The sequence below is a fragment of the Lichenostomus cassidix genome, chromosome 2 (genome assembly GCF_008360975.1).
Source record: "Lichenostomus cassidix isolate B80296 chromosome 2, HeHo_3.0, whole genome shotgun sequence".
NCBI lineage: Eukaryota > Metazoa > Chordata > Aves > Passeriformes > Meliphagidae > Lichenostomus > Lichenostomus cassidix.
This window is the reverse complement of record NC_139482.1, coordinates 126,575,738-126,593,056: the sequence shown is the minus strand read 5'-3', so window position 1 is coordinate 126,593,056 and position 17,319 is coordinate 126,575,738. Positions and strand designations below refer to the sequence as shown.

The 17,319-nt window shown below is 38.4% G+C and overlaps 1 protein-coding gene across 2 annotated transcripts; it reads right to left on the bottom strand.

The window, feature by feature from the left end:
* Positions 1-629: 629 nt before the first annotated feature.
* On the bottom strand, positions 630-15,940 carry DECR1 (2,4-dienoyl-CoA reductase 1). 2 transcript variants are annotated; one of them, XM_085053166.1, is made up of 10 exons: positions 15,798-15,940; positions 12,162-12,364; positions 10,645-10,702; positions 10,414-10,500; positions 7,843-7,990; positions 4,635-4,734; positions 3,388-3,460; positions 1,305-1,451; positions 926-988; positions 630-832 (listed from the first exon to the last, which is right to left on the bottom strand). In XM_085053166.1, the coding sequence occupies exons 1-10, from the start codon at positions 15,861-15,863 to the stop codon at positions 773-775; spliced, it is 1,005 nt and encodes a 334-aa protein (XP_084909292.1). In that variant the 5' UTR covers positions 15,864-15,940; the 3' UTR covers positions 630-772. The 2 variants fall into 2 exon arrangements, with proteins under 2 accessions (XP_084909292.1, XP_084909293.1); XM_085053167.1 differs by lacking the exon at positions 15,798-15,940 and adding an exon at positions 15,672-15,793.
* Between the last annotated feature and the right edge of the window lie 1,379 nt (positions 15,941-17,319).

Below are 17,319 nucleotides of genomic sequence, written 5' to 3'. Positions count from 1 at the left end.
CCAACATCGTTTAACAGCTTTATATAAACTACCTTTCATGGAGAGGGTCCCATAGTCACACATATGTTAATAACAAATGATTTTCAGTTTCTCATTTTCAAGAACATTAACTTCATCACGACAAAGAGCAAGCTCCTTAGAACGGCACTGCAGTCCGTAAATGCCATTTTTAAAGTTCAGAATAAGATAATTAACAGACTGCAAATGTCACAGAAGATGAGACCAAGATGGTTTTGCAATTCAAGATTTCCCAAGTAACCACAGGAGTTACACCCTTTCTCAGTGTATGCAGTCTAGCTAATAACTTGAAACTGTATTTGCAAGTTTAGAACTTTTTATTGGAGTGTGAAGATTAGGACTTAATATTTTGTTTCTCTCTTCAGATCAATGATTACATTCAGTTATGCTAGCACTGAAATGCTATTGGAATTACAATATTATGAGACAGTTGCATATATCTGAGGAGAAAAAAAAACCCTCAGAAAGATTAGGAAAAAAAAAAAAAGCGCTGATTGTAGACCATGGCATGGCTCTGTTAAGACAATGTAAACAATAAAATTCTAGTGACCAACTATTGTCCCCTATTGGCAACAGAATAGATTTTAGACTGGAAAAATATACCAACTGTATTTAAAATACAACAAGTTCAAAGTATTTTATTGAAATTAGCATACAAAAGATTGTGAAGGCTATTTCTCAATTCGTTATTTCTAAATATTAATGAAAAAGTAGTGATTCATTTCCAAGAATCTCCACCATAAAGTTTTGTACTTTAGGAGCCTTTTGTTTTTCTAATCATTGCTTCCATCATATCCCACTGCTCTTTGGTAACCTAACAGAAGAAAAGAGAATTTTATTGGAATTTCATATAATAATTACACATCAAAGTGTCTGAATGTAAAATAGCAAGCAAGGAAATTAATACCTTTTTCAAGTCATTGAATTCTCCTGCCATAGAAACATATTCTCCACCATCCATTCTAATAACCTAGAAAAAGCATAAACAGTGTATTTAGTAATAGTGGGATTTCTGTAGTATTCCCTTGTTAGGAACTGTGAAAGCAATTTTTACTGATTTGGGTGAGAAATGCCTATACTCAAAATAATGCAATTCAATCACTTCTAAAAGCTCTTTTTAAAGATGCTAACAACCATGCACTACACTTGAAAGGTGAATAATACTTGTAAGGAATTTTAAGGTGAAATGTTTTGTTTCATTTCTCAAACCTGGGCTTTAAAAAAGTATCAGCAATACTCACACCATCATTAGGTTAATTGTATAAACAAGATCAACCAAAACTCACTGCTCCATTAACCCAGCTTGCATAGTCACTGCAGAAATAGGCAGCAAGATTTGCAATTTCTTCTACAGTTCCCAGACGACCACAGGGAATCCTCTCAATCATCATCTTCTCAAATGCGCCTGTTGGGTCAAGGCGGCTAAAAGCACCCTGAGAATTTAAAGAAACAAAAAAAAGTTATAACTACATCAGAAAATAAAATCCAACAGGATTTGACTCCACACACACAATATGGAAGTTAGTATTTGTGAGTAAGCTGTCTACACCCTCACTATCATGAAAAAGAAGGAAGTAGAAAAGAAAAAATATTTTATCCCTGTTGCACTGATATGCATCTACTGATAAGTTGGAATTTAACACATTGGGGATAGTCACCCACCATCTATCTGTGAAACACAAAAGGGGTTAATTATCTTTTTTCCTCAAACACCCTTGATAAACATTTGAGGAAATAATGAAGACTCAAAATTGCTGCATGGGCAAAAGAGAGGAACAAGGGGAGAAGAGGAACAGGTAAGTGACAAAAAATAAATTATACATGACAGAGTAAATAAAATGGAAAAGAAAAAAAAAATCAAGTTTAGTTAAATTGCAGCAACTGCTAAAGCTAAAGGAAGCCACTGGAAGCTTAAGTACTTGAATAGCATAAAATTGTCTAGGAAATAAAGGGCGTTTTTGCTCCCTGGCTCCTCCACAAGGAAATAATCTCACTCAAAATCATATATGTATCAGTTACATTTATGTTAAGTTACTGAAATAACGACTTAAAGCATTATACTTCATGTAATCATAGCTGTAATCATGCCATTTACATCTTCTACTGATATGTTTTTAATTGCTAGTTTATAAGCCTAACGGCGCTGTACTTGTATGCCTTTTTATTCTCCCATCCTGATTTACAACAGTATGTTTTAAAGACATGGATATTGCCCCTAGGGCAGAAAACCTTGATTTTGCTGTCTGCCTTTTTATTCTTTCAGGGAAATTTTAAGTTGGAACCACACACCAAATGTACCATTAGAGAACACACAGTATCTCCATCCACTATTAGTGCAAAATAGGAACATTAACGGAAGGTAGCAATATTGACATTTAAATCCCTTCATTTGCCAAATGTTTTTCTTCTATTCTTACTTTAAAATACACAAGATACAAACCCTGGAGAACTTTTGGTCTGATCCCCTAATGCTATTTCAACATTCTTATAATCCTGCCACTTACTTTTCTTTACAGTGGAAAGAGTTAAAACTAAGTTTTCCAGTGTAGCATCTAAAACTGACAAAAGGGAAAAAGGAAATAAATAGTAAGCTAACAAACAAAAAAAGTAAAAAAGAAACAACACTTGCAATCCTGTTCCCAAAACAACAGCAAAAACAACTGTGAAATATTTTACAGGAAGAAGTAATACCATTATTAGTTGTTAGTGCTCATAATCATAATAATTTGGTTCAATGGGAAATGGATACTCCTTTCTCTTCTTGCAGGAATGTTTTCTTTATTCTTCCTGTTCCAGCTGCTCTGGATTACTTCCTTCAAACCCTCCAGTGCTCCTTCTCACTCACTTCCAAGCTTCTCATTTCCTTGCCAACTTAGTTTTTCTCTTTCTAGTTTTGAGATTTTCAACAAAACTAGTGAGATTCTGTTCTCATATACCTAAAAGAGATTCTAAGATTTTGGAACTGATGAGATGTTTTGTTTAAAAATTAGGGGTACAGGCAGAAACAAGTGTTAGAAACTTACTCCAACAAGTGTAAGAATTCACTCACAAGTGTAAGAATGTTTGACAAACTAGCTACACAGAGATAAGAATCAGCATTTAAGCACTTTGATATATCAATTCTTTGAAACACTAAAACAAGGTTCAGTTTATATCAAGTGTAGTAGAGAGGACAGTGACAGGTCTCAGAAGTTCAAGAAAACCTATTTTGCAAAAAGACTAAGAAGGAAGTGTGTTCAATATTCCAGCACAGTCTTGCCTACCAAATAAATCATACTAGAATTTAAAGCTCCAGAAAGGTTAGACTGTTGTAAAGGTAAGTGTACTACAAAGCATATTCAAGGCTGTGTTTCACTTCATGCCATGTACCTTTGTTTTTATTGGACCTGGTTGAATCACATTGAATCTCATGCCATATCTACCCCATTCAGCCGCAAGCGACCTAAAAATTCATTAACAGAATGCATCAATATTTTAAATACAGTATTTTAATCCTATTCAGAAAAAAAAAATTAAATTTAATCAAATGTATAAATACTAGAACATTCCTGAAGCAGATGTTTCTACTTAAGGGGTTCTTTTGTACTTATCAAAATAATTTCAGGGAAGCAAAAAAAATCTTCACAAACAGAGGAATATTGATTTAATAGATGAATCTAGATAAAGCAGCAGGAAGGAACAATTCTTTCGGCCCTGCAAATCATGGATGGTGTTGGCACTTGAATTCCTTAACAAACAACTGTTAGGCCATCATGTCTCTCTGGAAACATAACTCTCACATTACACGTTTTAAAATAACAAAAACCAGAGGGTACATTCTAAAATGGGACCACTGGAATAATTTTGTTTTATGGCATTTTCTCTGCGTAATGAGTACTTTGGATCTGCTAGGGTGAATGAATTAGCTGAGTCACAAAGTCTCTGAAAAGCACACATTTCTGTAGAAATCAAGACCATTACTCAGTCCCTCATTTTTCTGTGGATACAGAATTCTAGCTACTAAAAGGCTGCCAAACTATTCAATTCTTTCTGCAGAAGTGCAGAGGAAGATTTATGTGCTACAAAGGACTAGCCTGAAGTTAAAAATGAGAGATAGCCTTTTGATTGCTGAGTGACATGGGTACATCAACACGGCACTGCTCTGACCTGAGTAGAACTGCAGACCTTAATTTTAAATAGTGATAGGAAACAGAACTGAAGCCACAGTATACTGCACCCAAATAACATGCACATCTTTTCCTCAAACAGAAGAATGTGGATGTTGCTAAAGATCTCTAACAGTTCCCCTAATAACTGTCTTTACGTGCTGGTTCACCTATGATAATGCCAGAGAATCTGATCATCAGAACTCTTTGAATGAACTTTAGGACTTGCAATTGCCAAAATAGTTCTGCTTATTCTTATCTTGGTCTTGTGATAAAAACAGTAACAGTTAATAATTCCCTCTGTAAGAAGCTTTCAGCATACTATTTTCCTGCCAGGATACTGCAGCCTGGATCAAACTCTTATGGTAGGGTGGAATAGGTGGACTGTACCAACTAGCTCCATTTTTATAGACCAATTACCCCATTTTAAGGATGTGAAAACCAAAGCACACATTTTGCTGTATTACTCACTTGCTCATCGCTTCTACACCAGCTTTGGCAGATGCACTTGGTAACACAAATCCTGAACCACTCTCTGCATAAATTGTTGTAATAGCCAGGAATGCTGCTCCTAGAAGTTGCAAAAACATTTAAAAAACAAACCACACCAAACAAACAAAAAAACCATGCAGATCAAACTCTGAACTTAAGGTAAAAGCAAGCTAAATGGTACAGAAGTTTGCAGCTCACGTTTTAGGGATGGCATTTCACTCTGTGTAGTGAGAAGGCATTTTAAAAATATAGTCTTTGACACTTTCTTTTCAAGCTTTTCTATTTCAGTTCCCTCTTTTGCATGACTGTTAAGAGTTGTTCCAGGTAAGTGCAAATAGCTATTTGATTAGGTTCCGAAGGTCTAAGCCCTCAGACTTCTACTAATAATGAACTCAATGCATAAATCAGTCTAACTGGAGTGAAGGCCAAAGATCTTCCAGTGTTTTTCAGAAGCTGCCCTAGTCTAGTTGTCACTAACCACATATTTCGCCCTAAATCCATCAATTCCTGAGGGGCGGGGGGGTGGGGGGGGGGAAACAAGTTAAAAAATCAGCTTTAACAGTTAGGTTTGGCATAATCTGAAAATAACACTTGAGGGCTAGAGTTAAAGTTTACGCAGAAAAATAAAGATTTTTAAGAAATTTTCAGAAGCTTTTTTTGCGATAGAGCCTATTACAGAGTTAACCGGCTTAACTTTTTCAATTATTATCACAACAAACGATTATAAAAGAACTACTTTCTTTTATATTCTATATTTTATAACAGATTTAGCAAAAAACATTCTGGAAAATAATAGAAACCACAACTGCTCATTTAATCTTTCTTTAATAGAATCCTGCAAATTCTAACTGTCTGATCAATGACTGGCATGAGCTTACTGTAGCTGGGAAATGAAGGACAAGGGATGACAGGTCACTGCTTATGTCATAGTAACCAAAATAACTGTTCTACTTACTGTATTTTAAAAAGAATTTAATTAGAATAGCTGCCATGGGGATATTTCTAAAACTATATACATTACCAGTAGATTGTATGTAAGCAGAAATTTAGGTAAAAAATGACAGTAATATTACACACGAGAAACCAAAGAGAACCATAAACAAACACTAATTGAAATGCCAGCAAATATCCAGAAAACATGGGCCCTGTTTATAAAAAAGGACTCTACACTGAGAGACTTTGAAAGGAAAAATCAACACACAGAACAACTCTGAAGTTATCTAGAGATGGTTCTTAATTATACATTTTGTAGAATTAAAACACTCATTTTTTAAAAATACAGGTTAAATAGAGGCAAGCTAGGTGAACAGAACACAGAAGCAACAAAATTTACAGCTCTGGTATTTAAAGTACGCTTCAGCTCATACACAACTTTTATTTCTAAAGCCTATATTCATAAAATGGACAATAACTGACCAATTAACTCCTCGCACTTTGTAAAAATAAGTAACACGCTAGCAGATAACAAATTCCTTTTAAATACCCAACACAAACTTGCAGTCTAAAAGCAGAGAACTTTTATTATTTACATTAGACTTAATGTAGGTCATGCTGCAGACCTAAAGGATGTCCCAGTGTTCTAGAAACTGTCAGATTTGTAGTATCCTCATAGACTGCTCTAAAACATTTGCACTAGGTAGCATCACTTTAGAAACTAAGGTATCTGCTCAAACTAAAAAAAACAATCAAGTAAAAAGAAAATGAATGTGAGACAACAAACAGTTACACTTGACTTGCAAGAACATGTCTTGAAGAAAGCCTTAAATAAAAAGTCTTACTTACAGGTGGAATCCTCTAGAAAGAAGACATGCAAGTAATAGCAAAAGAAATTCACATGTTTGGGAAGCTTAGAAGTGAAAGGAAGAGAGACAACGTGAAGGTGAATGACTTCTGGATTTTACCAAATTTAAGGATGGATGTAAGGAAAGTAGCTTTTCATTCAACAACAACAAAAACAAAAGCATGCTTGAATTCGTATCTCACATTACTATATGAGCACACTACATGCACCTGGAAGACCATAAGGCAAACTATTTCAATGGTCTGCTGTAATGATATAGTAAGTAATAGTGGGATGAGTTTTTAATGTGGGAATATCAGCACTAGAATGGTGGAAATTATTTTTTCATGTGCTGCTAAAACATGGAGGACAATACCTGTACACTAACAAAAACTGTTACAGGCCTACTGAAACAACTTTAACTTTATATTGTTATAATTAAACAGTATAAGATCATGGAGTACTTTTTGGAGAGGAGATTTGAAGAAATTCAGCTAAGTCAGAGATTAGAGAAATACAGTGCAAATACAAAAGTATTATTTCAACACAGTGGCCATACCTAGAAAACAGGATTCAGAAGTGAGGGCACACGGAAAACCAAATTATATCTCCCTACTTTTAAAGGAATTTGACACTATATCATTCTGATCAAAAAATAAACTCATTGTTTTTGAATTTACAACTGGAATGTAAAATAAAAGCAGCTCCTTGTATATAATCTATGATATAACATAGAAGGGCAAGTCTTTACTTTTGAAACAATAATCTGGCTAAATAAATCTTTGGCTAAATAGTATATAAAAGAATCGTCCTATTTTTAAGGTAAAGCTGTGATATTGGATTAAACTTCTAGGTAGTCTAGAACTAAGAATTAAACCTGGGACAATAAAATCTAATACTGATTTAAATTTCAAAATTATTTTTCAAATTATCTCAAAGGTAATATTCTCTAGTACTATTTGTCAAATAGCACAGCTGTAAATTTTATTTTACTGTAGGAGGAAAATTCACGGATATCCTGAGTTGTTGTTCATTTAAATAAATATCTCTTGTTTAGTTCAATGAAATTAACATACACAGAGAATACACAGAACAAAAACCAGCTTTTTTCTTTTTTTAACACGAGGCCTTATTTTTTTGATTTTAAAAATGTTTTACAACTAGAACTCTGCAATCAGATTTTTATATTAAACCTCAGTTGGACTCTGGGTCCAATTCTAAGGCCTAATGCCACAATGAAGTAATTGTTAGCCAGATCTACAAGTACAGCTTTCAACGAAAAATTAATTCACTGAAAAATTCTTTAAAAATGTTACAAATTGTATTTCTCTTCAAACTTTTAAAACTGGCTATAATAATAGTAAGGCAAGGAAAGCAAGTAATAGTATTTCACAATGCTTTAGATACCTTTTTGTACTTTAATGAGCTCCTTTCCAATTTCCAGAGTTACAAAAGCAGTACCATTAAGTACAATATCAGTTATTGTTTTCCAGGCATTAGCAGAAAGTCGTTCAGAAGGGGAAATAAAGTTTCCAGCTGCGTTGTTAATCACAACCTGGAACACATGAAGGAAAAGAGTTCACTAAAAATAACTTTTCCTGAGGCAAAAGTAAAGAATTTACAAGGAACTTTCTAGTGTTTCCAGGGACAAAAGTAAAAATAGACTCATCAAATGAGGTACGGGGGTAGGAGAAGACAGAGAATAATCCTTCAGAAATTTTAACATCTGTAGCACAGATACAGTATCAGTAACAAAAAATAAGCTGTGTCTCCAAACTACTGTAGGTCCTATTCTAGTACTGAGGAACTGTTAAATGCAGAGGGTGAATAAGTCACTGTTTTCCATAGTGTCTCACGTACATCCTTACATGAAAAGTTTGTCCCTATCGAACTCCAACATCATATGTATTTAATACAATGGATGCATGGGAACAAAAGCAAAAGAAGTTCAGGCAACCTGATAACTAAAGCCTGGATGAAGTGACTGTTGCATAACAGGAAGTCAAATCAGTCATGATGAGAATATTATGATACAGTGTGCTGCAAACAACTACTACAAAACTTCTGTTGAACAGATGTACATCCATCACTTCCCACGAACAATAATCAGGCAGAGGATACTTTATCATTTGCTTAGCCCTTCAAGCCAGTAAATTAGACACATTTTCTTAAGGGGACTAAGCATCACATAAGCAGTATTTGAACCAAAAACTATGTAGCCAGATCTAGGGTATTTAATAATATAATGTGCTGAAGCAATAAAATGGTGTTCTGTTTATGGAATGGCACCTCGATTTACGTAGGTTTGTACGTACTCTTTGTCCTGAAGAACTTCTGGTCTAAATTCTAATGAAGATATTAGAATTTTCAATAACAAAACAGGGGACATTACATATTACATGAATGTAAAACTAATAATATACTACCGGCGTAAGTTATACATAGGGACAGCAAATTCAATTTAAAGGCCTCCCTGAAATCTGAAGGAAAAAAAAAACCAAAAACCTTGAGATAACGAGGAGGTTACTTGAATTACTGAATAAATACAGGAAAGACACAATAATAAAAATAGTGAACTGAAGACTGCACAATATGATCTTTGAGGTTATGTAGGACTACCGAAAGAATCCATGACAAAAGAATGATTGCTTTCTAACTGGGAGTAACCCTCTTGGGAACTGAATGAACAAAACAAAGCCTGAAGGACTTTCAAGTCACTGCCATTAACTTCTATATTTGAGATCTTCACCACAGATGCAGGGTGGCAGTGAGTGATACCCAGGATTCACAAGCTTCTCATGTCTGCACCTAAGAGAAAAACTGGACAAACAGACTGAGCATTCAATTTACTCTGCAGTCTATCTTAAATACACAGAATATGTGAAATTAAAGAGAAGGTAAATGCTTGTAAAGAACAAGTTATGGGAAGCATTTATTCAGAAAATTACTGGTGTTCTAAAAAAAACTACACAGGAAAAAATCTCCTCCCCCTCTGCACACACTTAAAACGTGAAGATCGTGATTTTGACTTTGGCTAAAAACTGCATGAACTAATAGTCAAAATAATACCCAGAGAATCTTGTCTACAGATCAGGACAGTGAGTTGCCTTATTTCTAGCACTGCTATAGCATACAGCTATACAGCTACATAGCATACAATTTCTCCACTTTTTACGGTATTTAAAATTCAGTAGGTTCTCCACCATATCTGTAGGAAGCTCCTGGTAAGTGCAAATTGTCTACAATACAACAGTTTTAAATTTACAGTAAACAGTTTTAAATCTGACTGTCCTTTACCACAATGCTACATCATCACATCTTCTATCAGCTAGCAAAATCCAAGTTGTTATCGCACAATCAAATCAGAATTTGGTGACTATCATCCTTCAGACTCAACCAGATCACCCTCCTCAAATTCTGATGTAAAGAGCTCTGTTGTTTTGTGCCAAACTATTAAAAACCAAATGCTTGGCTTGACTGAAGACCTTTTTCTTGATTTTATGAGAATTTAATCTTCAATTTGGAACCTTCTTTGTGTATATTAATAAGCTAAGCAAGCACCAAAGAAGATATTTATGATTACTTCCATTCCTAATTTGTGAGGCACAGTGTTAATGAGCAAGAGATGTAAATCAGCAAACACAAGTAGGTCCCCTTTCCAGGAAGATTTAAGGGCAATATCCACCCCTTTAAGTCAAAGAATCCCTCCAGAATTGTCCCACAATTTAAAAGAAGATGTTAGTCCTCAGAGTAAGGATAAAAATGTTTTGTCTACTTGGCCACTATTTTAAGAACCACAGGAACAGAGTAACCAGTCTAACTATGAGTGTTAGCATTACCTTGAAGTACTGCCACTCTTCTGTATAGTGCCTTTTTACATTCCATTAACTTTTTATCTTAGTAACTTCCTTCATACATATTGTGCAAAGTATTTTCAGTAAGAAACAGTGAGTTCTTTCCTTTCCCTAGAAGACTTACATCAGGATGTCCTGCCACTTGGATTGTTTCAGCAACAGCATTCTTAACTGAAACTGGATCTCTCACATCACACTGGATGGCATGAACCTAAATAATAATGGAAAGACAGTTGTAAGACTTAAAAACTATATCACTCATAAATTAAATAAGCCCACAGAAGCACATAAATACAAAATAAAATCCAATATAGAGAATAACATGTAATATGTTCACGATTGGGCAAAAATTTACCTTATTCCCTGTTTTAGAAGAAATTTCATCTGCTGTTCCTTTCAAAACATCCAGCTTCCTAGAAATAAGTATTAACATCCCTTATGTCAGTTAAACGCAATTACAATTCAGATTACTAAAATGTCTTTTTTCTGAGCAAATATGAACTAAAACTTAAAGCATGTGCATGTACACATGCATGTTGCTGATCTTCATGAAAACTGAGCTTTAAGATTAAAATTATGTTTAACCACTAACTTTCTGAAAGAAAACTTTTAAGTGATGCCTGATGGGTTTTTTGTCCTTTTTTCATTATACTTTTACACTTTTTTTATATATCTTTTTACCCTTCCCCATTCCTGTACTTTTTAATCCCTGTATCTCAACCCTGCATGTTTATAACCCTTGTAGCCTTGCCCTGCCCAGAATTCTTTGGGGAAGACGAAACATCCCCACAATCTCAAGAGCATGAGGCACCAACCTTGAACAGATCCCCATCACTGAGATGTGTTTTTTTAAACTGAGTTGTAACCTTTTTGGGGGGAGGTAATTTTAATAAGGGGGCAATTACTTCATTTGTTAGACTTCTCATTGGAGACTTCTAGATAAGTATGCTAATCTAGGGGGTCCATAAATTGTATACGGGGGATATCGCTGGGGCTCGAGTCGTTGTGGTGCACCTGGAATCCTGTTAAACCAAGGTAATACCCTTTTCCTATACTGTGTGTCTGTGTCTCAAATTTTTATCAGCACTTGAGGCATCATAAGTAATTTATGGTTAATGTTACTTTAAAGCAACTCAGAAGTGACTATGGAAGAAGACTGTGAAGATAAATCATATGTGATAAGCCAGAAAAAAAGCACATGATCATAACAAAATTAGTTTTAAATTCTACTTTACTAGCATTAATAAGAGACACACACATTCACATTTAAAATTAAAAAACCAAATTATGGTTTGGATGAATGTCACACTTCTGTTTATTTTGATTTAAAATGAGATTGTTTTTCTTTTGACTTTCTAGTATTGTTTTTGAAGTGCTTCTAGACTCTACTGTAACGGTTAAGACAGCTATAGAAAGGTCATTATTAAGGGAAAATCAGAGCTTTTGTTATTCAGAATTCATATATAAATAGAATATAAAAATTCAGAATAGGAATGGATTTAACTATTTACTGAAATTCAAATGTGTGCAAAGAACACCTGTAATAACATATTAATAATGTTCAATGAACACTGCAAGTTTTTTCCTCTTTAAGGTTTTTGTTGAATTTATGCGTACTATCTGAAGTCATTTATTTTGCTGCCACATTTCATGAAAATGTGCTTAGTTTATTTCTTCCTACTGGTTTTTATACCACTAAACATTTCCAGATAAATCTGCAGGTTTCTAGAATCCACAATATGACATATTAATTTAAAAGTGTACAGCAACCGAATAAACAGAATAAATTTTTCAGATTTATAAAGAAGAAAACAGATCTATTCAGCAGTCAGTACTAAATGAAAGTTCTAAAACATCTCTATTAATATTTACCGGCTTGCTATAACACACTTGGCACCTAAACTGGACAAAGCTGTTGTCATCCCTTTGCCAAGCCCAGTACCTCCACCAGTTATAAAGGCCACTTTCCCTTGGAAGCTATTTGGTGGCAGCATCACTTTTTGAAGAGGTGAGAAGAACGCAGCTTGTGGTGCACTGCTCTCTTGATGCAGCACATTCGGCCCACGGCTGAAAAACTGAATGAAAGAAACCAGAAAAGTTAGGGTTTTTTCTCCTTTCTGTATGCAGGGCTGTTATGCAAGATCAGATTTTCCTGACAGTAGAGGTAACAATCATAACTACCTTACTATAATATATATAAGAATGACTAGATTGCATTACAGCAACACATGGGCCTTTACTTAAATGCTAACAGTAGACTAGGAAAGCACTTGAGTTATATTCAGATATTCTATTGCAACTAGAGAACTACCGAAAAAATATTTTAGTAATGATTCTTGGTACTTTGTGAATTTTTTCTATCACTTTTACTAAAGCATGGGGAAAACCATTACCAACTAATCACAGCAGGACTTGGGCTTCAGAGTCATATATGCACTGTATTTTATGCATAAACAAATCTATGGGATTTTAAGGTTACATATGTATTTACAAGTTTAAAACCTTCAGTAATAGAGTCAAGATTTTGATCCTTTACTACTGCATCCAACCAAACCTTCTTTACTGGAGAGCAGGACAGAATCAAACCTCATAAGACCTGCCCTAATGGCTACTGGAGCTGCTAAGGAAGCCAATCCATTTCCCAGACAAAACTGGGAAAGGTTAGGTTATCAGCATCACACCCTGTCCCAGCAGAAATACCATCTACAGCAAACTAGCCTCTGAAGGATTGGTCCCTGCAAAAAGACACACAGTTGGAACGTGTTTAAAAACACACATGAACAAAGAAGAAAATTCAGTATTACATCTAGCAAACTATGCTAATAAGAAAACATCCCACTAATGTAATGTGAAATTTGTGATGTCACCAAGAAAGCTGCAGCAAAAATAGCCAAGAGGATATTTCTAGCATCCTAATACACTAAACTAATTCAAGACCTAATCTAAATAGTGAATTAAATGGCTTGGGACAGCAGCATTACAGTAATAATTCAGAAATTCCCTTACAATTTAAAACAGAAAAATGACCTTAACCCAAAGCTGCAAATGTTTCCAAGTATGACAAAACAAAATTTGCTGTATTTTTGACGTGAAAAAAAAAAATAGAAAATGCTAAGTTATACTTATTTTCTCTGATTTGAACTTGTACTTCAGCCTTCAATGTGTTTAATAAAAAAAAATCTAATACAATTTTGTGAAAGAATACTGAATGGTTACTCTTGTATGATGCTGTTAATAAAACCCTGCAATTGTTCAATAGACTGACATGAAGAAGAAAGGTAGTTTTAAAATAGCAAAAATACTACCACTTATTGTTCTGTTTATTAATTCACATTTTGAACACTAAAATTAAGATACAACATTTTTGTCATAGATGATCAATCTGCACATCCCATGGTTACAATGCATTGGGGGTTTCACAGAGCCTAAAGTTGGCCTGCAGAGGTGAGCAGGTGAATCTTTCTGTGTGGTAATACACTTGCATAAGTAATTCAGGTGAAAGAAGAGAGAACAATCCTAGAATTACACTGACAACGTAATACAGCTTAAAGCATGGTGCTAATACCACCAGAGTCACAGGCTCAATCCCTGCATGGGGAATTCACTTAGGAGCTGGACTTGATAATCCCTGTAGGTCCCCTCCAACTCAGCGTTCTGTGAAACACTAGAAGTGAAGAAGAGGTGTGGGCACTGCATAGAACAAAATTCAGAGAGAAAAGCTTGAACTAAAGCTAGAATTATCACAAAAATAAAGCAGCACAGCAAGTCCTACAGAATTTATATCAAATGTGCACTTTAGGGATTCCTTCTGGAATTTGGACTCTTCAGCAATGTGCAAGAGCTTCTCACAAAAAAAAAACCCCAAAAAAAAATTAGACACTAAAGGTGGTTCTAAGGAACGCAAGCTGACCAAACAGAAAATCTGAGGAACATCACATTTTTTTCTGAAACAATACAATTCTTAAGATTGGATCCGTCTTTAAACACTTGCAAAACACTGGTGTTCATTAATTCTCCCTGTGAAAATAAAATTTGCATACTTTCAGAGTACCAGAATACTACTAAGCCTCCATGAAATGGGACTGCGAAGGTTTTCTTCTGGGACTTTCTTAGTAGTACCCTACTCATCTCTCTTCAGGAGGTAAGCTCTCTCTGGAGAATTTCAGCTGACAGCACAGACTGTAAATCAAGACTGCACTTGGACTCCCCCTTCCTTCAGGATATGGAGATTACCCCTATGAGTACTGAGACTCCCTGATCAGGTGCTCTGTTTAGTGACAGACACAGCCCAGTCTTGCTCTCCACGAAAGATACATTGCAAACAGCTTTCCTTCTGTTCGAGGGGGGAAGATTAGGACATGCCATAGCAGAGAAAAGCAGAAGGCTGCACCAAGACTAATAAAGTACTGTAATGATATCCAGCCCGTGAAGTTGTTATAATTGAGCAATCTTTTAGTCAGACTGCTATTGTCTCCTTAATGGCTTGCACAAGAGTCTTCTATGGCAGCATCCATGCAATTTAATCATTCCACTGCTTAAGGCTGGGGTTTTTAATTAAATCTCAGGTGTAAGCACGCACAGATATAAAGAAGCCAGTAAACAGCTTAGAAAAAAAACCCAATCAAACAACAAACACCCAAATCACTGACAAACCAAAAACAAGCCTCACCCAGGGGATGGAAGTAATTGTGAAATCACTGGAGAAAGCCGTCTCAGAAACACACAAGTCAGTCACCGGCAAGAAGCACCGTGCTCGGGGAAAACTCACTAGAAATGGCCTCCAGCAACACCCACACAGTCACAGAATCATAGAGTAATTTGGATTGGAAAGCATCTTAAAGATCATCTCGTTCCAAACCCCCTGCCATGGCCAGGAACACCTTCCACTAGAACAGGCTGCCCAGAGCGCCATCCAACCTGGCCTTGATCACCTCCAGGGACGGGGCATCAACAGCTTCTTCGGGCAACATGTCCATACCTAATCTAAACCTACTCTCAGTCTGAACTCTTTCCCCCTTGGCCTGTCACTACACGCCCTTGCAAAAAGTTCATCTCTGGCTTTCTTGTAGGCTCCCTTCAGGTACTGGAAGGCTGCAGTAAGATTAACTCGGTCACAAGTCAGCTACGCCACTGCTTGGGCAGCAACATTCCAGCCATGTACCTAAATGGCCTTGCACAGCTGCGCTATCGGGGCCAAAGGGCGACACCGCTCCGGTGGGAGGCACGGCAGCGCCCGGCGATGGGAGGGAGGCCTGTCCCGGGAGCTCAGCCCGCACCTCTGCGGGGCTCCTCGGCCGACAGCGCCGGGAGCAGAGGAGAGCCGAGCGTGTCCCCTTCCTGGCTGTTTCCCCAAGGCCGGCAGCCGGAGCGCTGGACACCCACCGTGCTCTCCCTCTGACGGGACAACGGCGCCCGGGCAGAGCCGGGGCGGTGGGGCAGGAGGTGGCGGAGCAGTCCCGCGGCACTGTCCGTCCGCCCTCAGCCCCGGCAGCGCAGAGAGCGCCTTACCCGCCCGGCGCCGGACACACAGGGGCCGCGCACCCCGCGCCACCACAGCCGCACCGCCGCCGCCATCTTCCCCCGCCGGGCTCTGCGCCTGCTCCGCGGGGGAGGCGCTGCGGCCGCCGGACGGCACCGGGCGGGCTCCGGCACTGGGCGGGGCTCCGGCACCGCCCCGGCACCGCCCCGGCACCGCCCCCTGCACCGGCAACGCCCCGGCACCGCCCCGGCACCGCCCCCTGCACCGGCACCGCGCCGGCACCGACCCCTGCCCCGCCACCGCCCCCTGCCCCGCCACCGCCCCCTGCCCCGCCACCGCCCCCTGCCCCGCCACAGCTCCGGCACCGCCCCGCCCCGCCACCGCCCCCTGCCCCGCCACCGCCCCCTGCCCCGCCACAGCCCCGGCACCGCCCAGGCACCGCACCGCCCCGGCACCGCCCCCTGCCCCGGCACCGCCCCGGCACCGCCCCCTGCACCGGCACCGCCCAGGCACCGCACCGCCCCGGCACCGCCCCCTGCCCCGGCACCGCCCCGGCACCGCCCCCTGCACCGGCACCGCCCAGGCACCGCACCGCCCCGGCACCGCCCCGCCCCGCTGCAGCCGCGGGGATCGGGGAACCGGCCAGACCGTTGCAAAGTGTAGACTATGCGAATATTTAGAAAGGACGTTCTTTGAAAATTTATCTTTGTATACTTTCAAGCCTAATCAACAAGAAAGGAGCAGATATGCTCTACGCCATGTCCAGGTGAGAGAGGAATTATTTGTCGGTGGAATTGCTTTGTTAAGGTTTAGGGCTTGACATGTTTGAATGGTCTCAGACCTAGAGGGAGATTAACGAAACTTGGGAAGGATGAACCACCGACAGTGGACACAAAGAATGCAGAATTTACGGGCCACAAGGGCATTTAGCAGAATCCCCAAGACAAGGAAAAAGCTAATAAAGACAACTCAGCAACTTTGCTCAAGTCAGCTCTGACTGGGTAAAAGTTAATTCTGCTGGGGCAGATTGCCCACAGACCCAAAAAAAGAGAAAGACTGAGCATATGGATTAAACAGCATAAGTGAGAGCATCATTAACCAACAGAAGATAGAATACTAATTAATAAGAGAACTAGGTGACTGGTAGCCAATGGACATGAATGTCGTTTTTTGCTAAAGTGTTTAAATAGTGAAAAGCTTTGGTAGTCCTTGTGCTGGCTTTGTGGATTTGTCACCCAACATGCCTTTCTGCACAAAACCGTAAATGAATCAAATGTGGATTGGCCTCTTGCACACCAAGCGAAATAACCTCTTTTGGGACAACACAGGGGCACCTTCTTGGCCACTGCCACCACCCTGGTACCTCCAGTTCCAGCTGTGAGGGTTGGAGCACACTTGGTTCAGTCTATCTACTTCACTGGGCTGGAATTCTATTATTGCAAATGATTTGCTCAGTGCTATTTAAAGGACACTAAATATCTTCTTTGGTGGAGTTGGCTTTTTTGTTTGTTTGCTTGCTTGCTTTCCTTGTGGTACCTAAACCCAGGAATT

Coding starts and splice junctions, on each gene's coding strand:
- DECR1 (XM_085053166.1), bottom strand. CDS start 15,863: ATGGCGGCGGCGGTGCGGCTGTGGTGGCGCGGGGTGCGCGGCCCCTGT. Junction 7,991..10,413: donor AAGTGGCAGGACATCCTGAT/GTAAGTCTTCTA, acceptor CATGTGTTCCAG/GTTGTGATTAACAACGCAGC. Junction 833..925: donor AATTCAATGACTTGAAAAAG/GTATTAATTTCC, acceptor TTCTTCTGTTAG/GTTACCAAAGAGCAGTGGGA.